Raw genomic sequence first — 20,923 nt, 5'->3', positions numbered from 1 at the left:
GACTCTTTGACATTTTCACAGAGACTAAATATTGTACGCATGCCCCTATCTTTCACAAGCTCCCCACGAACTAGGTTCCTGTCAACCAGATGCCTGAAGCCGACGACGATGTAGATGCTGGTATTATACGTCAACGGCAATGTATTCATGACATTTACGACGGTGAAAGAGACACTTTCTCATTCCCCTCCGGTGGCGTTGCGTTCCGTCGCAAAAGTTCGCGAACCTAATGCGACATAGCTCGCTCGTGGGATTATTCGCCAGCCGCCGCAAAGGACGCTTGATGCCCGTAAGGGTTTGCTCGTCGAAACTATGCTTTCTTGCAGCAGCATCATGTCTAATCGTGGTAGTGTACTTGCTCCAAGTGAAGACACCGCCTCGGAGAAACATCGAAGCTGTAAGTGGCATTATATTGTTTTACTGAACTAACGGAATAATTAGCTAGGAAGTAGCGACCGTTTCTGTAACATCATGCTCAAACACCTCAGTAACCTAAATAAATTAAGTAATTCACGTGAATACATACAGACGGCGTACCAATACTCAACAATTGATTTAATTTTCTGCATTATATCAAAATACTGACGCACTCGACTGCTGCACTAATTCCCCCTTGCTATGGCGTGGCTTTTCTTTTTCACTTGGTATTCATTTTAGCTAGTGTAACGTTGTGCTCCAAAAACTTCACAGACACCATTCGTTACACACTATCATCGGTCTGACGAGGTCTTAGAAAGAACAACGCGTCCGAACCGCCACGCACATACAGAGGTGCGTGCAAATATGCGCTATCGTATATATGGGTTTACTGAGGGGTTCTGTGCGCCACGCAGACTCTGTCTGGAATTTATGTATTTCTGAATATTTTTTATTAATGTATCTTGGAATACCATAGCGGACAAGGACGACGCTGCGGCCATCGTAAAGAACAAGTTCCTCTCGAGAAAGTTTGTAGAGGCCACACCAACAATGGCGTTGTGCGTTACGGGGGCCTGACTCTGGCATAACGAATATGTTCAAAGATCGAGGAATAGCTGAAATCTGCAAATTTATTTCTCTGCCTCTACTTCTTCTTTTGCTCTCTCCTCTCTGTAGGACAAGTCATCCACCGTTGTCAAGGACGACAACGACGCTAGGAGAGAGAGAATCAAGTCGGTGTGCGAGCGGCACCGTTCGTACTTACCGCTGCAGCGCCCTACTCCTGGTCTTGGCGTGAACCTGCCTTCTCCTAGTCGAAGCACCGAGCAGTGCGACTCGAGCCAGTGCCCGTTGTTCGTAGACGACTCGCGTTCGCTGGCCTTCTGCTTTATCGCCAAGGTGGCATCGACCAGCTTGAAAGGCATTTTCGCGCCTCTTCTCAACGTCACCGTGGTCGGAAACGGCACCGACGCCCTGCACTGGTCTTTCCGCAACCAGACTCTCCGGTTTGGTCCCAGAACGCTGCTGCAGGGAAACCGAAGCCATTTCACGAAGGTACCTCTCCATCTTCAATCATATGCAAATGATAAACCCCATGAAAGGACGTACATACATATATATATATATATATATATATATATATATATATATATATATATATGTGTGTGTGTGTGTGTGTGTGTGTGTGTGTGTGTGTGTGTGTGTGTGTGTGTGTGTGTGTGTGTGTGTGTGTGTGTGTGTGTGTGTGTGTGTGTGTGTGTGTGTGTGTGTGTGTGTGTGTGTGTGTGTGTGTGTGTGTGTGTGCTACGTCGCTCTATGCAAACGCTGCTTGCACTGGTAGGTGGTTCATTCGATTTGACGGACGCAATTAGCACAAGAAACTATATTAAACAAATGCATTATCAAAGAATTGACAAGTACCTTTACTAAGGTTTTTCGATTATGGCACATGCTTATATCAGAAAATATCAGCGTATCTATTCGAAGAGAACTCCGTTTTCTTTGATACTTCTAAAACATTTTTCTTCGGAGATATTCGTCATGAAAGTTTGCGCTGTGTGCGCTCATTTCACCTGCAGAGGTGGTAGTCCCGATACGAACACGAATCTTCTATGTGACGTATCTGATTTATTGGACAAGGAGAAAGCCAGTCTCGTTTCCGCCAGCAGAGAGCAGGAGTGCAACTACAGCAAACTATAGCGCAGCTGTTATCTCCGCCGCGCTTCTACATTGACATGCTGTACGAAACCATCTACGTCACATGGAGGCGGGGTGGGGGGGGGGGGGAGGGGGGGCTTCATCTATGTGCTTAGTCAATGGTTTCTGAATGCGAAAATAGCGTACCGAGCGTCAAACTTTATGATGACATTCTCCGAACACCAACGCTATAGCAGTATCCAGCAAAATGAGCTTGCCATCGAATAGACGTGTTTTCCACTTTCGAAGAAAACTGTATCACAACCGCGATAACTTAAGTAATTCAGGCAGAAACCATAGAAGATGATTGTCGACGTCAGCGACAGGTTGACTGTGTAACCTGAGGGGGTGGGCGTGTCTCCATGCAGTCCGTGAACCACGAAACCTCAGTGGCCCATCAGCAGACACACGAAGTGGCAATCTCACTGCCAACCACAATTCCAAATTATACTAACGCTAATAACACAGCACTCCAGTTGACTCCATTCCGGCTGTAGCCAGCACCATGGCTGTAACGTCGTTGCGACGGCTCGAGCTTAATAATTTTACAAGCACGATAAAGTATAGGCAGTACAGGCGCCTGTCTTGTCCTTCTTCTTCGTGTTATTTATGGGCTAATCTTAAATTCGAATAATGTACGAACTATCCCGAAGCAGCCACCCTCAACGTGATGGCGTCTGTTGCGGTTGGGGCGCCCGTCATCCTCACCGTCTCCTACCCTAACGCAAGACGTTACCCGCGGGCGCGCCAAACAGTCAGATGTCTTGCTCCGCTCCTCCTCCGCACCTGCGCCTTCGGTCACTGCTCTTCACTCACCTCGCGATTTTTACTGAGTAAGATCGGCTGAAGTTCATCAGAAGTGGGCGAAGTAGCTGAAGAAATCTATCGCTTCAGGACTACGAGTCTTTTGCATAAAACCAGGCTGTAGCCGAAATTGTCGCCTTTTAGGGCCATATTAACAGTGAAAGAGGTCACAAATCAGTTCACGAGTACATTGCATCGAAGCGGACGCATTCCCTTTCAGAGAAGAGTACATTTCGAGAGCATGGGCCTGAAGGCAAGAAAATAGCAGGGGAGAAACGTGACACAGCGCTTCCGCCGGCCACAGCATGCAAACCTCCTGACCCCACAACGCTATCGCACCACGGAACGTGCGTCTCTCATTTGGTCACGAACGCGCTCGCTCGACCACGAAAACGAGAGAAAGAGCCAATCATAGCTTAGCCAGATTAAAACCACATAAATTTTCATACAAATGAATTAAAGGAATGACGCACTTTACGGTTTATATTTGTTGGTGAGAATGTTTAGATAGTGCTTGTTGTTTCATTGTGCAATTCCGTATAGAACAACGCCGGCAACCGGCACATGTGCAATGCATGCATGGGCGGTTCCATGTAGTACGTACACGCCAACTCGATGGGTGGGGGCTGTTCTGTGTGTAGAGCCATGCCTTGCTTTTACAGAGGAGCTGTGTATGTCTACCCTACCATGCATTTTTCAATGTCCGTGCCTCAAAACTCCCGCACCCTCTGTGAGGAGGCAGAGAAAACTAGTAAGGCATGTACTGACACCTGGCGTTGCAACAGCAAAGCTAACAAACCACCCAATACATAGTTCCGTACATTAATTACTAGAGGGAACTCTGGCACTAGTGTCTACGAGAGCTGCAATACGGACGGTTCAGTCAGCGTGGGAATTATGGGAAGTACATGGATTTGCCTAAACTTCATCCTTTTGGCTTTAAACGTCTCTTAGACTTTGTAAACTCGTCATGTTCAGCAATGTACTGTGTAATAAATAATTAAATATTATTAAAATCATCCGCAGGCAGGATTCGAACACATGACTCCTAGCACAGAAGCCCGCCATCGAAGCCATTACGCCACGGGCCCTGTTTCTCCTTATTGGCTCATTTGCAACTGCACTCATTATCAACACCGGAGTTTTGTGCAATTAATGCATATGTAACATCCGCCAACCGGCATGGTTGCAACTACATGTAGTTTCAGTGGCGCAGCTCCTTACGGGCAGCGCACTGGCGCCTGTGAAATTTCATAACAGGCCCTACTTGACTTATAAAAAGCTTTTAAAGAAGTGGACACACCATATTATCGCGCGATTATTATTTTTTCTCTTGGGTAATACACATCCCCTAGTAGACCATAACAACAGCTGGCCTATACATGCGTGATCATGTCCCCCGTGATTTATTATCGCATGATTTTCATAACACATTGCGAGATTTCAAGCTTCTTGCCGGAAGGGTTGGATAATCTTTTTGGAGGGACGTACATAATGGGTGCCCGACGTCACGGCGTCCATGCGAACCACCACAGCGCTGACAACAACGAACTCGTTCGTCGCTTGCCCCGGATTTCACTCGCGTGTCCACGTTCTTCAACGCCGGAGCTAGGTGGGAGACGCGCACTTGCGTCACCCCGGTCGTCTTTCGTCAAAAAATTGGCAGTGGGTTAGCTCGCCTATGCCAGAATATACGTAGCGAAAGCTACGGCATAGCATGTTCGCCTTAGTTAATCTTGATTGCAAGTCCAAGTTAATGTGGCTGTCTAGCTATGTTGCGGCGTTTAGCCAGTCGTTCGGCGCACTCGTCTGTTTCCTGGGCGATTCGTTTCCTCTTCCTCTTGTTCCGATGTCGATTCCAGGCCTCCTCCTGCTTATTAGAATTGTCACCGTCCATACTGCCGCCTCAACTGTGGTTGCGGCGCGCGCGAGCTCTCCTTTTCAATCCTCCGACATGTTATCACGCATGCGACGCAGCTTGCGAAGCGAGCGGAGGCGAGCGCAACGGCGAGGAACGTGGTGTGACGCCATACCAAACGGCGACGGCGGAAAGGCGCGACGCTGCGCAGCGGGGGAACACCTGTGGCTCGGTGCTACTAGTGGCGCATGCCTCCTCTTGCTTATCGTAGTTGTCGCAGTCCACACTGCAGCCTCAACTGTGGTTGCGGCGCACTCGAGCTCTCCTTTTCAATCACTTTTCAATCCTCCGACATGTTATCGGCCACGCGACGCAGCTGGCGAAGCGAGCGGAGGCGAATGCAACGACGAGAAATGCGGTGTGACGTCATGTGCCTTCTCTGAGCACGGCCACGGCGAAATCGCAAGTTCGCGGCCAGTAAAGCTTTCGCTTTAAAATGCGTTGCCGCCTGCATCTTTAACGTCACAAGTGCTGCGCGTTGGGCCGTGCATCAATTTGCTTACTTTCTCTGTGTTAAGTTATTTCGCCCAATGACGATTAAGGAATTCAAAACTTCTGAAACCGGAAACGAGGCGCCATAACAACCGCAGCGGGCACGTGGTGTTCCGGATTGTTATCGGAGGAGTAGGAGCGGGAGTGTTGCTCGCTGCAGGCAAACCTGGCCCTTCAAAATTTTGCCGACAGTTGGTATTCCACGTGCTTATGTCACATTCATTTTAGATTGCATTGTGGGGTTTAGCGTGCCAAAGCCACGATATCATTATGATGCCCCGCCTAAAGAGCAGCTGAGTATTTATGAACACTTCCTTCTCTTTTTCGAAGAGCTTTATGCGTGCCTCTTCTTCACCCGGGCTCTGTACCCGCGCTCATGTTGTCAGCAGGAAACTGGGTCGTGAGCAGCAGCAGAGTCCCGCACATGATGTCACACGCTATGTTACAAACACACGTGACGTCACAAGCACGGCACCGCGTCCATGCTCCTGTCGTGAGACGATCTCGATCTCCTTTCAAGAGCGAGACGGAGGAAGGAAAGAAGGGCAGGTCAACCATACGCGCATCCGGTTTGATACCCTACACGGAGGAAGGGGGCATAAATGGAAAGAAGGCAGGAGAGTCTGCAGCAACAGCGCGCACATGCGCTGGTGAAAACTTCCCAGGCGCCGGCAGAAGTGAAAGTATATACACACAAGAAAGAAATCAAATCGCAGGTAAAACAAAGGAACAAATCTGCATGTAATGTTTCTTGTGGGAACTATTTGAACGCGTGATCTTAACAGCTAGAGATATATATCTTAACTAAGGCTGAGGATCTTCAGTTGTTAGCGATTCACAGTCCAGCGCCTTTACAATGAACGCGTCTACAACGAAATGACCTGTATAACGAAAGAATGATTCTGTCGCGGTTCCATCGTAAGCTGCGCGGTGAACGACCTTTACAGAGTGACCTGTATAACGAATGATTTCGGAGGCCCCGACCACTTCGCTATAAAGGCGTTCGGCTGTGTATCTTATAACTAAAGTTGAGGTTCGTGGCTATGTCCTTGCTCTTGCTCTGTTCTCACTTAATGATTATAATACTGTGTTGTATTGATTCCGGAGTTTTACTTGCCAAAACCACGATTTGATTAGGTTATAGCAATCTAGTTTAGAGCAGCCAGTAACAGACCTTCTTACCACTCACCAGGAAGTTTATTTCTCATTTTGTGCCCACCCTGGCATGACCGGCAGGCGATGTTCGTGAGGCATCCGTTCGAGCGCCTAGTGTCCACCTACATCGACAAGGCGCTTAGGGGTCCCGAGGAGATGGCGTGGGCCTACGAACTCTACTGGTACAAGATCCCCGGAGTGTATGCCGAACGGCGCAGCCCGACGTTCTCGGAGTTCGTGGAATACGTGCTGGCGACGACTGCTGAGATCGCGGACGAGCACTGGTCTCCGTATTATGCGCTATGCCAGCCCTGCCTCCTGGACTACGACTTCGTCGGCAAGCTGGAAACAGCGGGCAGGGACTTCCCGCTGTTCTTCTCCCTCGTGGACATAGGAGGGAAGGCGGACATTCTCGCTCACGACAACACTCGGCACGAAGTAAGCGGGATTAGCGCGACAGACACGAAGTACTACTTCAAGCAGCTGTCGTTCCACCAGGTCATGAGACTGTACGCCTGGTACTTTTACGACTTCGAGCTGTTCGGCTACGACTTCAGGGAATATCTACCGTAGCCTATAAGGGAGGGAGGAAAAGAAAGAAGAGAAGAAAGGAAAAACGCACGGACAGGTGGACGGACAAACAAACAGGCACATTAAATGCGACAAGTAACAATCGTGGTTCTAATTGTAGTGACAAGTTCTAACTCTAGGACGTGTCGTGTTTGCGCGGAGCGTGTCCACACTTTCAATTTATTAATTCACGTCTTCACCAGAAGCACAGCTATAGAAATGATATGCACAGTAAACATGTGTTATACGTGCGTTTAATTTTTAGCCTGGTTTGCTGGAAATCAACGAGAAAGCGAAAAAATGCCGTCCCGAAAATTGCGTGTGTGCGTGTGTGTGTGTGTGTGTGTGTGTGTGTGTGTGTGTGTGTGTGTGTGTGTGTGTGTGTGTGTGTGTGTGTGTGTGTGTGTGTGTGTGTGTGTGTGTGTGTGTGTGTGTGTGTGTGTTTGTGTGTGTGTGTGTGTGTGTGTGTGTGTGTGTGTGTGTGTGTGTGTGTGTGTGTGTGTGTGTGTGTTAACATAGTGCGAGGAAGGGTGCTACATCCTCCAGCAGCTGGCGCACCTTTTCATTGCCACGGCCAGCGATAGAAAGCGATATTCCTTCTCTGTATTTTCGAACACCGGCACCGTAGGCGTTGCAAGCGTGGCTCGTGACGTTTCGGCGAAAGCTATGACGCAATTTCTGCTGCCCAAGGAAGACTGACTGACGCGTGAATAAGTGCGCGGAGGCCTGAAACTGAAATGTCGGCTGTTTTCTGAGCGTGTGGCCATCGGGGCAACATTTTGCGTGCGCGAAAGTGAACACGTGCTCTACGCACCACGCTAGTTTCTTTAAAGGGCCCGTCACCAGGTCTGGCCGTTTCTAAAAGACAAGCGCAGTGCATACAATGCGCGCTAAAGATCATGACTGCAAAGTATTACACCGCTACGCTCCGCGAAAAGAGCTGACATTTCAAACCGAACGCCCGGCGACCCTGTCGTCGCGGGCTCCGCGCCGCGCTCCCAGACGGAGAGTCGACGTCAGTCGCGCATGTGCGACTGTGTAGTTCACCGTGCTGTGACGTTCCTCACAATGTCACGCGACTGAAAATTATTCTAGGCAACAGCAGTTACTTGTTTGATTTGTTGGTTCAACAGACGAATTGAAGTTTAGAGAAATAATAAAAGCGTTAAACCGAATGTATGCGTGTCTCTGTTTTACTTCGTACCCTAGCAAGAGAGATGCACTTCCTTGTAATAAAAAACTTAGAGCGCTAAAAACGCAAAGGACGCAGAAGAAGAAAGGCACACCACACGGGCTCTACACACAATTGATATTTAATGCGCGTATGGAAAAATACATATAGAGAAAATGGACGCTTCGCGCATGTCAAGACGAAGAAGAAGAAACAGCATGCATCTAAGGGACGTGCGAACATTGATCAAGAAAATTGAATTCTTTATCATGAAGTAGTAGGGATGGTTGGCTTACACACATCATGGCGCTTTTGGTGGTATGATAGGCTTCCGAGATTTCTCGTGTGGTTCGGTTAGGGTGACGGAACAAGATGACTTTGTTTTCGAAGATGGGTTTACAAGGACACGATTTGCAACGTATGGCGAGACGAGAGGATGACGCGCCATTTAATGAATTTCTGCGCTCTCTGAGGCGTATGTTGACTACATCTGCCTGTTTGACCAATGTACATGTGACCTCAGCTTAGGGGAATTTTGTATGCTACTCTTGGGACACAATCGACAAAACTATAAGCATGTTTCTGGCTGCACCCTCTATCACCCACTGACGTGGCCTGTGCCCTTCAGAGCACAATGGAACAAATGCGACTAAGCCTGTGTGGTGCACAAAATGCCACCCATACACCATAACGCTTATAGCCACACTTTTTAGACAATGTGAATGTTTGTGTACATAGGGAATAACTGCCAATTTTTCGTTTCCTTCATTTTGAACAAAAGGACGACGCCCGCATTTTCCTTGCTTTGCAATACGCACGAGCTTTTCGCAAACTGATGTGATGAGGTGAATGGGGTAACCTGCGGCCTTATAACGTGTTCCACTTGCACGTGGAAACTCGTGCTCAGCTGGTGCACGCAAGTTTTTTTCCCAAGTCCGCGCTGTTAAGAACGGCCCACTGACATGCAAGTGTTAGCTGTTAGGAATGGCCTGCCGATGTGGCAACGTGCAAGTTTCGCTAGCCACTTGCGACCGCGGCGGCAAACTTTTCTTGGAACGCCACCGCAAACATCTAGCCACGGCGTCACTAAGTCGACTGTGTGTGGAGAACAATACGCACGTCCTCGACTCTCCGTCGCTGGAGCCGAGTTTGACGAAGCAGACTTTGGGCCTAAACCCGCTACCGCGGATCTGATCTGCTATGAGCGGGGGAGTTGCCGCGGGAACGTCTACGGAGACCCCTTCCCACGCGCCTTTCAAGATGCAAGACAATGGACACCACGGCGGCCGCGCCGAGGGAGTCAGCTCCGAGTTTTGCGAAGGCCCTCTGCCATCGGGGAGGGGGGGGGGGTGACCATGAACCTGTGTGTGTGTGTGTGTGTGTAATCCTTTCGCAAAAAGGCGCTCGTCTCCTAGTCTAACCTTCCATCACCTTGGGATCGAGGGAGGACCGAGTGTTTATAAACCGCTGTTGTGCGGCTTTTCAGTGTACTTTCTCTCGTAGTCATGCTAGACTGATGAGCTGCAACGTCCTGATGTAGATACTGTAAATAAACCCGTATTCCTCGTTCTCGATGAGAAGCAGTCCTTCCCTTCAACAACGTCCTCAGCGTGGATAAGTTGGAGGACGGCATGGGCCAGCTACCTTCTAATTCATGCCCGACCCCAATCCTAACAGCGCGTAAGCACGACAGAATAATACCGCATTTCAAAATTTTTGAGTGCCCCAACGCGAAATATAAACCCAGCTTTGCAGATCGTGAATTGCAGTGCCAGCAAACATGATCCGCAACAATATTCATGAGCAAGTCAAGAAACTAATCTATTGTTACTCGCCAGCTCGGAGGTGAATTTTAGGCCCACGCCTTCTTTTTGAAAGCAATCGACAATGTCTTCCACTCTCTGTGACGCACGGGATCTGTCAATAAAAATCAAATAGCCATCCACATACCTGAAGACTGATACACCTTCTTGAAGCATGGCGTTTACAGCACCGCGCCAAGAAAAATAAAACTTAATATTGGCGCATGCAAAAACCTATACAAACACCTGCTTTCTGCATATACAGTTTTCCGTGCCAAATCAAGAAGGTAGATTTTAAGTGGAAGGTCAAAAGTTCTAAAAAGGACTCAACCGAAACACTACACTGTAAACGAAAATAAACCCACCTGGGAGTTTTTAAGAGGTGATGTGCCCTAAAACCTCCCCTCACAAATATTTACTCCGATGTATGGGAGCAAAACAGCGCCATCCCCTCGTTTCACTCCGCTGGCTAGCTGCGGGAGTATTAAGGCGACATGACGCGATTTTACTCCGCTTAAAAATCTTGTTCTCCCGTGAAACTCCGACAGGGAGTTTTAAAAAAACTCCCATCCGCCGATACAGGTTGGTCACGTGGCGCTTCCCATGAGGCTGTGCGCCTCGCCAGCGACCGGGCGCGTTCGGCGGAGCGGGCAGTGCTCATGGCTGACGGTTTGTTTACGTCTGTGAAGTGTCGTTCCGCGACAGCGTTTCGTCAATTTGTTTCCCGTATTTCCTTCCAGAAAGTGTTATTGGCATGCCTGAAGCTCACTGTATCTCAGCATCAAGTACATTAGCTGTGATCGCTTTGCTGACAACGATGATTGCAAGAACCACGTTTTCAAGTGCGGAAAAAGGCTTAGGTATACCTCGAAGCTGCTCACTGGCTCGTGATGTCGGCTCACGTTCTGGCTGTGTTTTCGTGCTGCGTCACCCTGTCTTGTGTTCTTCAGTACGTGAAATGCGACTTCTATGACCTTTTAGTACATGCTGACAACGTCCAGTGTAGTGTTTGAAAGGACCGCGTAGCAATGGCAACAGTAGCCACTGTTCGAGCGACGACATCCGTGCTAGTCGCGCATGAATGGCGTAACCCAAGTTCGTTGCGGTGCTGTGTTGCCAGTGAGAAAGACCGGAGTGCAAGCAACTGTTTTTATGTATCTGTGAACGGATATCCTCGCCCGAAGAAAAACGGTAGGACATAAGTATGCGTACTGAAAATAAAGCTTCTTATTGAGCGATGTGAATCGAATTGTTATCGCGCATATATGTTTTGGTCACGTCGTTGCTTCCTATATTGCATTAACATTACGCTCTATCCGAGACATTGATTTAGACGCATGCCTGCTGGCTCCGAGTTTAGGGATTCACTTGACAGATCAGCGATGTAGCTCCTTTTCGCAACCGAGACAGATTGCTCGGACGCAGAGCAAGTAGTGCGGTGTATAAAATGTATGACTGCGCATTTCTCGGTGTTAATTATGTCGGCTGCTGCGGGTCATGCTCAAACGTAATAAGTTCTTGCTACGCTACCACTATATCGCAAAAATTTAATTTTGCTATGCAACACATGCACTTACATTTTTCTTGCTTACTGTAACTAACGCACTACTTTTTGGCCGCGAACGCCGGCAGTGTGCGAAGTCGCTTCAGCACTCAGAATGACATGATAATTTTGAAAAATTACGCCATTAACTTTTTCTCTCTCACTATTTTGAATTAACAGTTTTGTGTTGCTTAAGGTATTCTGTTAATTTCAGAGAGAGATATCTAGTATGAACGAGCATGTGAGTCGTAATTCTGAAAACAGCACAGCTGCTCCCTAGGCGGTTTCGGGGCACACAATATCGTGGCTATATATACTGGCACAGTTGCTTCTTGAGTATCGCGTGTACGTGCAATGTCTTTCAAATTTCTGCATTGGGTGTTTCTGAAATGTTTATGTATATCATGATATATGTGCTTTCATTGACTTGTTCCGTCGAATTCGACGCGGTCTCGTGTGCATATTTCGAAATTTGACCAGCAGCCTCTGCATGTAAACATGTTCGCGCAAACTCACGCGATGGCTCTTTTTATACTCCCATTGCACCTCGAAAGAACTCCGTCAATAGCAAAGCAAAAAATAAAGAAAAGACAGAAAAAAAAACTCCCATAATTCCACGCGAAAATTCCGCTCGTACGGAGTAAAAATTCTACTCCGATCATACGGAGCAAAAAAAACTCCGAACCGGGGGGTCGCTATAGGACAAGCAGTATACTCCCACCTCGGAGTTATTTCCGTTTACAGTGTACATCTATTCCTAAAGGCAAGTTCGTCGTTAGATTCTACAATGCAATCTTCAATAAGGCTTAACAATTTTTCGTGCGGCAAGGAATAATACAGATCAACTACGTCAATGCTGAAGGCCGTGAAGCCAGCAAGGTCATTCCGGTTAAGGTGCTTCACAATGATATCAGAGTTAACATAAAAAGGACCTGTTATGGTTAGCGTGTGTAGTGTGTGTTTTTTCTACGTCCTTTGTGTTTTTAGCGCTCTAAGTCTTTATTATAATGCCTTACCCGCTAGCCCGTCTATGCATCCTTCTGAGATGCACTTCTGTTTTGTCTTTTTGTTCCCATGTCGTGCAATCGCGCGCGCAGAGAGCGAAACTATGTCTGTGTTCGCGTGGCACTGACTTATACAGCTAGTCAGGTATTCTTGTGCACAACGAGACAAATGCAAGCGCTCGCGCGCGAGGCTTTGTCACCGCAATTGCGTCGCCCAGCAAAAAAGGCGAGAGAGAAAAGAAACGAAGGCGGGGTCCGTGACGTGTGTGTCACGTGATCCTGCATCTCCCGTGCGGAAGAACGCAGGGAAGGACTTTTGCTCGCGGAGGCTAGACGGGGCCATTACGGCTGCCACCAATTGCTACGAGCTGGTACTTCCAGTTGTTACCGGGACGGGGTTTCGGCGACCTTCAACAGCGTCTGCTTAGAAGCTCGAACCAGATCGACCGTCGGAGAGGGTCCGGCAGGGAATACGAGATGATGTAAAAACAAATGACAGAATACGTCGTTATGGGTGAGCGGTGTGCTCCAAGACAAATAGTACAGAAACGTTCAGCGTGCATGCAGTGCAGAGAAGATCTGTTCGTGGCGTCTCGCTGGTCTTCTTATACGCTGCACCATCCGGGCAACCGCTTCCTCTTTTGCTTCCTGGTAGAGGGCCTGGTCAGCCTACTGGTCAGTTCACATAGATGAATACGGACAAAGACCCCTCTCTGGCAATCCACTCAGAGGAATTTGGAGAGAACCCACTCACTGGTGTAGAGTTTGGGAGCTTAGGTCACGTCGGGTAAACATGCTGTTCAACCCACACGCAGGAATTCGGAGAGGAACCCCTCCCTGGCGCAGAGGGGGTGAACGTAGGACAAAGGAGAGTAGGATTTGCATTGGTGCGCACTCCCGTCGCACGCACGCAATGGGCAGGACTTTTCACGTTGACGAGAGCGACGATTACGCACGTCGTGTCCCAGGCGCTTGGCATCCTTTTCCTACATCGCCGCACACAGTGAACAGTAACCGGGGCAAGTGCAGGGATTGTCTCTGTTGGCACGGTGATTCTCGCCTCCTGAAATCATGGGTTCGCGGCACTGTAAAATTTCTATCTCGGCCTTAGAGTATCCTTAATCGTTCCTCGAGCAATCTTAAATTCCTTAGTAATTGCAGAGGCACGTCATCCTCCATTTCCTATTATGAGGACGGCTGAAACCTGTCGACACTACTTCCGCGTATCGGTGCAGCACAAAAGGCACCCACTAGCAAGTGCACTAATTGAGAGAGACAGGGCGAACATCAATTCGGTTATTCAGGTGCATAAAGATCTTCTACCACATCACCGAATTTTGGTTCTCAGATATCTCTTACCTTCCATGGCGACTCGCAGCTCCAAAAATTGAACTTTCGATTGAGGGAATTATTCGCAAACGAGATATGTTTATGCTAGCAGCACAACAACTGCCGTTATACCAAATATACTTTTGATACCTTGGCTATATTCAAGCGTATACAGATGGTTATTGCCAAACAAATACTTATACAGCAGCTGTAGAAGAATTTCGTGTGATTCCAGAATGGAACCAAATACAAATCTTTAAACTATCTCACACGACGTCATCAACAACAGGAGAGCTTTTTGCAATATTGCCTTTGCTATGCTACAAAATATCAGCGCAGAAAGGGGAACAATGGATCATCCTTGGTGACTCGCAGGTAGCTTTGTCTTCAGTTCATATGTGACATCGGCAACTCGCAAAGCATGGCGTTAGTTAACGAGATACTACTAAAGGAACTCACAAAAGCAAACGAAGAAAATCGCACAGTAATGTTCCAATGAATACCTGGCCACTCCAATATCCCTGGGAATGTTGCAGCTGACAAGGCAGCTGGACAATTGCACGTTAATAACGCCACGCATGGTCTCCTTAACAGATGGTGAATTGCACCGCATACTGAGATCTCAGCCCGTGGTTCTAAAATGGCATGGTTTGATCAGAGCTAGAAATCTTCAGATTTATTTCACATTGACCCATCACTTCAATTTATAATCCCGTTCACGTAAAATACAACCAGAGCCCTTGAAATGCTGATTCACCGTCTGCGGCTCGGTACCACGTACGCAAAACACTTTCTACCTAAAATTTCAAGAGCTGATAGTGCGAAATGCACTTGTGGCCACGCTGATGAAGATGTACAGCGCCTTCTGGTAGAATGTCCGCGACACAACACACACAGACAACGCTTAGCACTTGATTTAGTGGCATTAGATCGCAGACCATTCAGCCTCAAGAAGTTCTTAGGTCCTTGGCCAACATACTCATTGCAAAGACGAGCGCTACTGGCCCTTCAAAGATTTCTAGAAGCTAGCAATAGTCTCAGAAAGTATTGAGTAGAGTGTTTAAATGTGATAAGTGGATTCTATGTTTTTCTTTTACCCGACTTTGGCCAATCCAATGCCTGGTTTTTTGTACCTTCATATGAATTTATTCCGTGATTTTTATGGGGCCTGAATTTAGTATAGCTAAGCGGCCGGACTTTGTATTTACTTTAGTGCACATATGTGACTGGACTTTGTGTTGCTCTATATCTTAGTTGACTTTCAGTTTTAGTGTAGTATTAGTATACTTACGTGACTGGACTTTGTGTTTTTATGATTTGGAGTTGACTTTCGGTTATGGTGCGACATTAGTGTACTTATGTGAGTAAAATTTGTGTTATGATTTCACTATTTTTATTATGATTTATTCTTTATTTTAATCCCCATGTGTAAAGGAGTAGCCGCCGCCAGTTAGCGGCGGCAAGATCTCCTAAACAAATTTTAAGAATTCTTGCAGTAACACGCTCCCCAGAGGACACGTAACAACTTCTGGAGTGTAACCAATATTTGCTATGAGGCCTGATGAGGGGCCCTTTAAATCGATACTTTATTTGCCTACTTTCCCGGGTTTGGCCAACACCTCTTAGATTGGTTTTGTGGAGTTGCCTGTTTTTTTTCTTTCCTTTAGAAAAAGTTTATTTCAACGAAAGATGATAAGAACACTGAGTCACAATGACGGAACAATTCCATTAGGATGATTACATATACAAAGTACGAAGCATTGTATACATGGAACGTTTTGAAAGAAGTGTCCGAGTCCACACTCACTAACATATAACTACATAGACCCACGGAAACGCACAGTTACACATAATCTAATTGTCACATTACACAACATGATGGGCAATATATACATTGTACACAATGGTTATGTAAAATGATGATGTGACTTTACATAGTTTTGTAGCGATGCTATGAGATGTGTATATACAATGATGATCATGCGTACGAGAGCACACAGGAACCGCGGGCACCTACATACATGTATGTTCAGTCAATACTTTTGATGGCCTGGCTACAAGAACCAGGCTGGCAGAAAAATAAACCAAACGCGTCCACTGACAGGAAACGGCATGGCCGCTATCGAAGGAACTCCTCTTCCCTAAGAAAGAACAGCTCCTCTGACAGAAACGACAGTAGGTCAAAGTAGAGCCTCTCCACAAGTGGACACAGAGCGCGGCAAGGATGTCCCGCGGCAACTGCCTCGCACCGGTCACTCCACAGACAAAAGGCCCCCGTAGAAATTAAAAGACGCTCGAAGTGGCCACATAAGCAGCGACCAGATGTAATAAAGCGATTAACTCAAGGCCATGAAAACCAGCATGCACGGCCCTCCAAAATACCCTAGCAATGGCGCATAGCAGCAGCACATACTCGTTGGATTTTTGAAGGGGGCAATTGCGACACAGGGAAGGTGGGACTATGCCCCATTGCTCTATAGTCTGTCATGCCTTGTGAGCACTTGCCACCGTAGGCGCCATATGAAGGCGCGTAGGTGGCCAGGCAGAAATGACTCCCTTATCGCACCCCACGACAAATTCTCGGAGCGTGCGGGGCGCGCTGGGGGAACTAGAGGAAGCAGCAAAACTGACATTGTATCCACAATACGGTTTTCGATAATGTCTATATCAGGGCATACCTATTGTACGCGGCGATAAAATGCCACCGCCGCAGAGTAAAATGCGGGTGCGTTTAACACTTGTGATCCGCGATCTAAGTGTACGTCTGGAAGCATGTAACATATTTTTGTGCCAAGGAAATAGCAGGCGAGTTTACGTGGGGGACACTGATCCCGCTGTAACAGGCGGAGCAGAAATCGCAGAGCAAGCAGCCGGCAGCGGACAGACAGGGAGAGCGTGACCCACCGCGAGAGCGTGGTTGGCCAAGCGCCGCGCGACAGATCATTTCTGTACTGCAGGACCAGAATAAGGAACCAAGAAGGGACTGCAATGGCCTAGCAATCCGTAATAGTGTCTGTACAACGTGACAGACGTACCACACATGGCCGCAAAATACAGCCTGTGTTAAGTACCTTCTTTCTAATAGGGGTAAATAACACCCTTGAACATCCTGAATATTTCGCCTTACATCTTCAAGAATTCAAAACCACACAGAGTTTGACATGCCATCATATGTGTAATCAAGGCCTAAAATACGAATATAATTGCTCTTTTGAAGACGAAGAAGGCGACTTAGGCGTGTCTGCGGGGAACCAATGAACAAATAACGACATTTTGAAAAATTTGCCGCTGCACCTGAAATATTTCCGTGCTCAGTGAAAATTCGAAGGCTACGGGATAAGCTGTCTTCCCCCCTGAGATACAATGTGATGTCAGCGGCAAAGACTGTCGCCTTCACAACACCGCTGCCAGGCAGTGGGAGACCGCGCACGTAGGAGTCTTTCAGTACCGAACGCAGAAATGGCTCCAGGCTGAACACAGAGTACGGGGGCAGAGGGCACCCTTGACGAACACCACGAGTGACGGGAAATGGTGTACTTTCACGACTATCAAGAAACAATGTACTTAAGATATTTGAATAGGCATTCCGAATAAGTTCAAGAAAATTTGACGAAAAGCCAAACGAGGTCAGTTCATTAAATAGCTTGTTATGTTCAAGGCGATAGAACGCCTTTTCTTGATCTAGCGAAACGAAGAGACCACGTGCGGACCTGGTCAGCGTCTATGCCATTATGTCACGCGTGACGAATGAGAGACTGTGTATCTCTCTGCTAGGGACTGAGCATGCCTAATGGTGTCCTGTTAAGGAAGGCATCAGGCTTCCCAAGCGTCGGGTGAGAACAGCTGTGAAAGTTTTGTAGTCAACGTACAGAAGCGTGAGTGGCCTCCATTTTTCTGGACGAACTGATGATGGATCGTGTTTAGGTATCAGCACAATACGGCGTCGCGAAAACTAGCTGGGAATTCAAAGTTCTCAAAACAGCGGCTGATAACATACGAAAGTGACACAAATATCTTCCCAGAAGGTTAGATAAAACTCACCGGGTAACCAATCCGGACCTGGGGCCGAGCCACGCTTCATGGAAAATGATGCGGCTTTCACCTCATCAGCTGACGGCCGTGCAAAAAGACGGTCAGCTACCTCAGGTAGAACCTGGGTGCAGCCCACTAAGTATTCTACGAGATCCTCGAGAACCAGAATCAATTTGCATAGTCGTACGCGCCATGTTTTCAAAATGCGTTACAAAGAGCGAATAAGCACGCGCAGCAGGCGACGTAGCAGGAAGTTCTCTTATGGCCGCAGAACCTAATGTACTCCGCTGTCTAAAAAGCAAGTTTCTTGCATAGCGCAGAACTTCAGGGTGTGCAGAGGAATTACGTCTGCGTCGCCATGCAGCAGCTGATAAAGACGACGCTGCGATAAGGCGTTGGAAACGACTCCGTAGCTCACGCTGCCATGAACCCATCAGCGGAGTCAGTTGATTGACCCCTAAGGGCAATACGGAGCTTCGTGGCAGTGTCCGCCAGTTCTTCTGACATACGTCGTGTGAGTTCACGTCCTTCCACTGAGCAATACAGACGCCACTGCACCTTAACCGCATCACATGACTCTGGGTCAGATCTAGAAAGAGAGGCACGCAAGACTCTGGACAAACAAGAGCGCGAGTGAGCGTCATGTAGAACGCGGATGTCGAGGCGTCAAGGCTTTGTTGATGAAGAAGCAAGGAAGCAAGGTTCAGGCATAACTGGTCTGTGATTAGAAATATAGACAGGGGATGAAGGCAAAGTTATCACATCAGATTGGGAGACACACTGAGCTAAATTGCATGGCACATAGGCATGGTCTAACCTACTTGACGACGTGCCACGTCGCCACGTCCAGACAAATGAAGCACCATGTAAAAGGCGATATGTATCCAGCAACGAAAAGTGCTGGACGAGGCGACGCAACTCTCGTGCGTTCCAGTCAGGGCGACCCCAGTCCTGGCCTTGCACATCTGCTCGCATGTCTGAAACGCAGTTAAATTCCCCAACAAGACCACGTGACGACCGTCCAGGAAATGCACGTCCAGGTCCCGAAAACATGATTGGACTTAGTGGTTACACAAAGACATAAAGGACATCTGCAAAGTACCTTGTCATCATATTTCATGTTTCCTTGTGTTCGAATTTGCTGGAGAACTGGAGGACAGACCGTGTGGTGCCTATATTTAAGAAAGGTGACCGACTACCTTTAGAAAGCTACCGCCCCATTTCACTAACGTCAACTTGCTGTAAACTAGTAGATCATATTATCCCAAAAGCGCTCAATGAGTTTGTTGAAGGGAATAAAATTCTAACCAACTCTCAAGACGGTTCCAGAAAGGGATATAAATAAAGGGAAAATCAGACATCCACCCGTTTGTAGCAATTGCTACAAAGGAAACCCATACGGGTTCCTCGAAAGAAAAGTCTCAAGTTGAAGAAAAATTCGTCCTGGTCCGGGACTCGAACCCGGGACCACCGCCTTTCCGGGGCAGCCGCTCTACCATCTGAGCTAACCAGGCGGCTAGAAGATGGCCTGATGGTCTGATTTACCCTTTATTCATTACTTCTCTCCACCTTGCGGGTTTCCGCAGAACTACTACGTCAGAAAGGGATATACTACAGTAACACAACTAGTCACGGTCATTCACACTTTTGCTTTCTATAATGAAAACAACAACCAAATTGATTTACATTTTTCTGGATTATAGCAAAGCTTTCGATAAGGTACATCATTCGAAACTAATATTTAAGCTAAGATACTTTGGCATACCAGAACTACTTGTACCTTAGATCGCTGAATACTTGAACAATCGCGAACAGCTCGTAGATGTAGGTGAGCCTCAGTCGGCATGTCTTCCAGTCACATCTGCGGTATCACAGGGAAGTGGATTGAGCTCTTTGTTGTTCCTCCTGTACATGAATGACATTGTTGATGTTGTAAAACCGAATGTACAAATAAGACTATTTGCAGATGATTGTGTCTTGTTTAAAGAAATTACCCCCACTAGTGACCAAGATGATCTAAAGGACCGCCTCAGTAAAATTTTCTATTGGTGCACTCAATGGGGGATGACCACGAATGTTGAAAAAGTGCTTTTCTTCCCATTTCCCGCAAGGAAACATCTCATCTCTCTCTCTCTCTCTCTCTCTCTCTCTCTCTCTCTCTCTCTAGGCTCTTCTGCCCTTAAACAAGTTTCTAACTATAAAAATTTAGGTGTCACCCTTTGCTCCAACCAGTCCTGGAACCTTCATGTGCAAATATATATCTTTCTCTACTTTCCGTAAAGTGTGCTTTCTCAAATGCAAGCTTAAAAACGCCTCATCCTCTGTTGAATTACTTGCTTACACTCAATTTGACCAAAACTCGAGTACGCCTGCGTTATCTGATATCCCTACCGTCAATGTAGCATAAATAAACCTGAATGAATCCGAAGGCAGGCTATCCGGTTTGTTTACAACAAAATTTTTGATGTTTGACTCTCCAACTGAACTAATGAGGTCTAATAGTATTCCTTTACCTTTCCGTTGCCTTTACTAAAGCCTATGCATTCCGCATAGGGATGACCGACAGCCCAACCTGTGACCATTGCGGCCATGAAGAATCAATTGGCCATATTTTGTGTGCCTGCCCGCAGTACAGTACACAGAGGGCATGCCTTCGCCACGAACTTGACGAACTGGACGACCAAGCGCTATCCGAAAAAAGAATTCTGCAACATCGAAAGGACCTACCGTCACAGAAGAAGGCCGTGCAAGCGCTATTGCGCTTTTTGCGATCTACCGGCCTGTGTGAACGACTTTAACTGGAACGCCTTTTGTGTGTGTGCCTCCATGTGTGCGTGTTTTTTTTTACCTTTATTTTTTTAACGTTTTCCTCTCTGTCATCTTTCTAATCCCTATCCCCCATCCCCAGTGTAGGGTAGCAAACCGGAGACTCATATCTGGTTAACCTCCCTGCCTTTCCTCTTCATTCTCTCTCTCTCTCTAATCGCG

At 47.4% G+C, this 20,923-nt stretch overlaps 1 protein-coding gene across 1 annotated transcript; it reads left to right on the top strand.

Moving 5' to 3' along the window:
- The first annotated feature begins 208 nt into the window (after positions 1-208).
- LOC142570987 (carbohydrate sulfotransferase 8-like) lies at positions 209-7,348 on the top strand. The gene is made up of 3 exons (XM_075679283.1): positions 209-397; positions 1,096-1,473; positions 6,566-7,348. The coding sequence occupies exons 1-3, from the start codon at positions 230-232 to the stop codon at positions 7,055-7,057; spliced, it is 1,038 nt and encodes a 345-aa protein (XP_075535398.1). The 5' UTR covers positions 209-229; the 3' UTR covers positions 7,058-7,348.
- The last annotated feature ends 13,575 nt before the right edge of the window (positions 7,349-20,923 follow it).

The sequence above is a fragment of the Dermacentor variabilis genome, chromosome 2 (assembly GCF_050947875.1).
Source record: "Dermacentor variabilis isolate Ectoservices chromosome 2, ASM5094787v1, whole genome shotgun sequence".
In the NCBI taxonomy this organism is placed as follows: domain Eukaryota; kingdom Metazoa; phylum Arthropoda; class Arachnida; order Ixodida; family Ixodidae; genus Dermacentor; species Dermacentor variabilis.
The sequence above is the reverse complement of the archived record's forward strand: the minus strand, read 5'-3'. Positions and strand labels throughout refer to the sequence as shown.

Excerpts from the sequence above, each read along its gene's own strand:
- LOC142570987 (XM_075679283.1), top strand. The coding sequence starts at position 230 with ATGCGACATAGCTCGCTCGTGGGATTATTCGCCAGCCGCCGCAAAGGA. Across the intron at positions 398-1,095 it reads CTCGGAGAAACATCGAAGCT|GACAAGTCATCCACCGTTGT; the intron begins GTAAGTGGCATT and ends TCCTCTCTGTAG. Across the intron at positions 1,474-6,565 it reads ACCGAAGCCATTTCACGAAG|GCGATGTTCGTGAGGCATCC; the intron begins GTACCTCTCCAT and ends CATGACCGGCAG.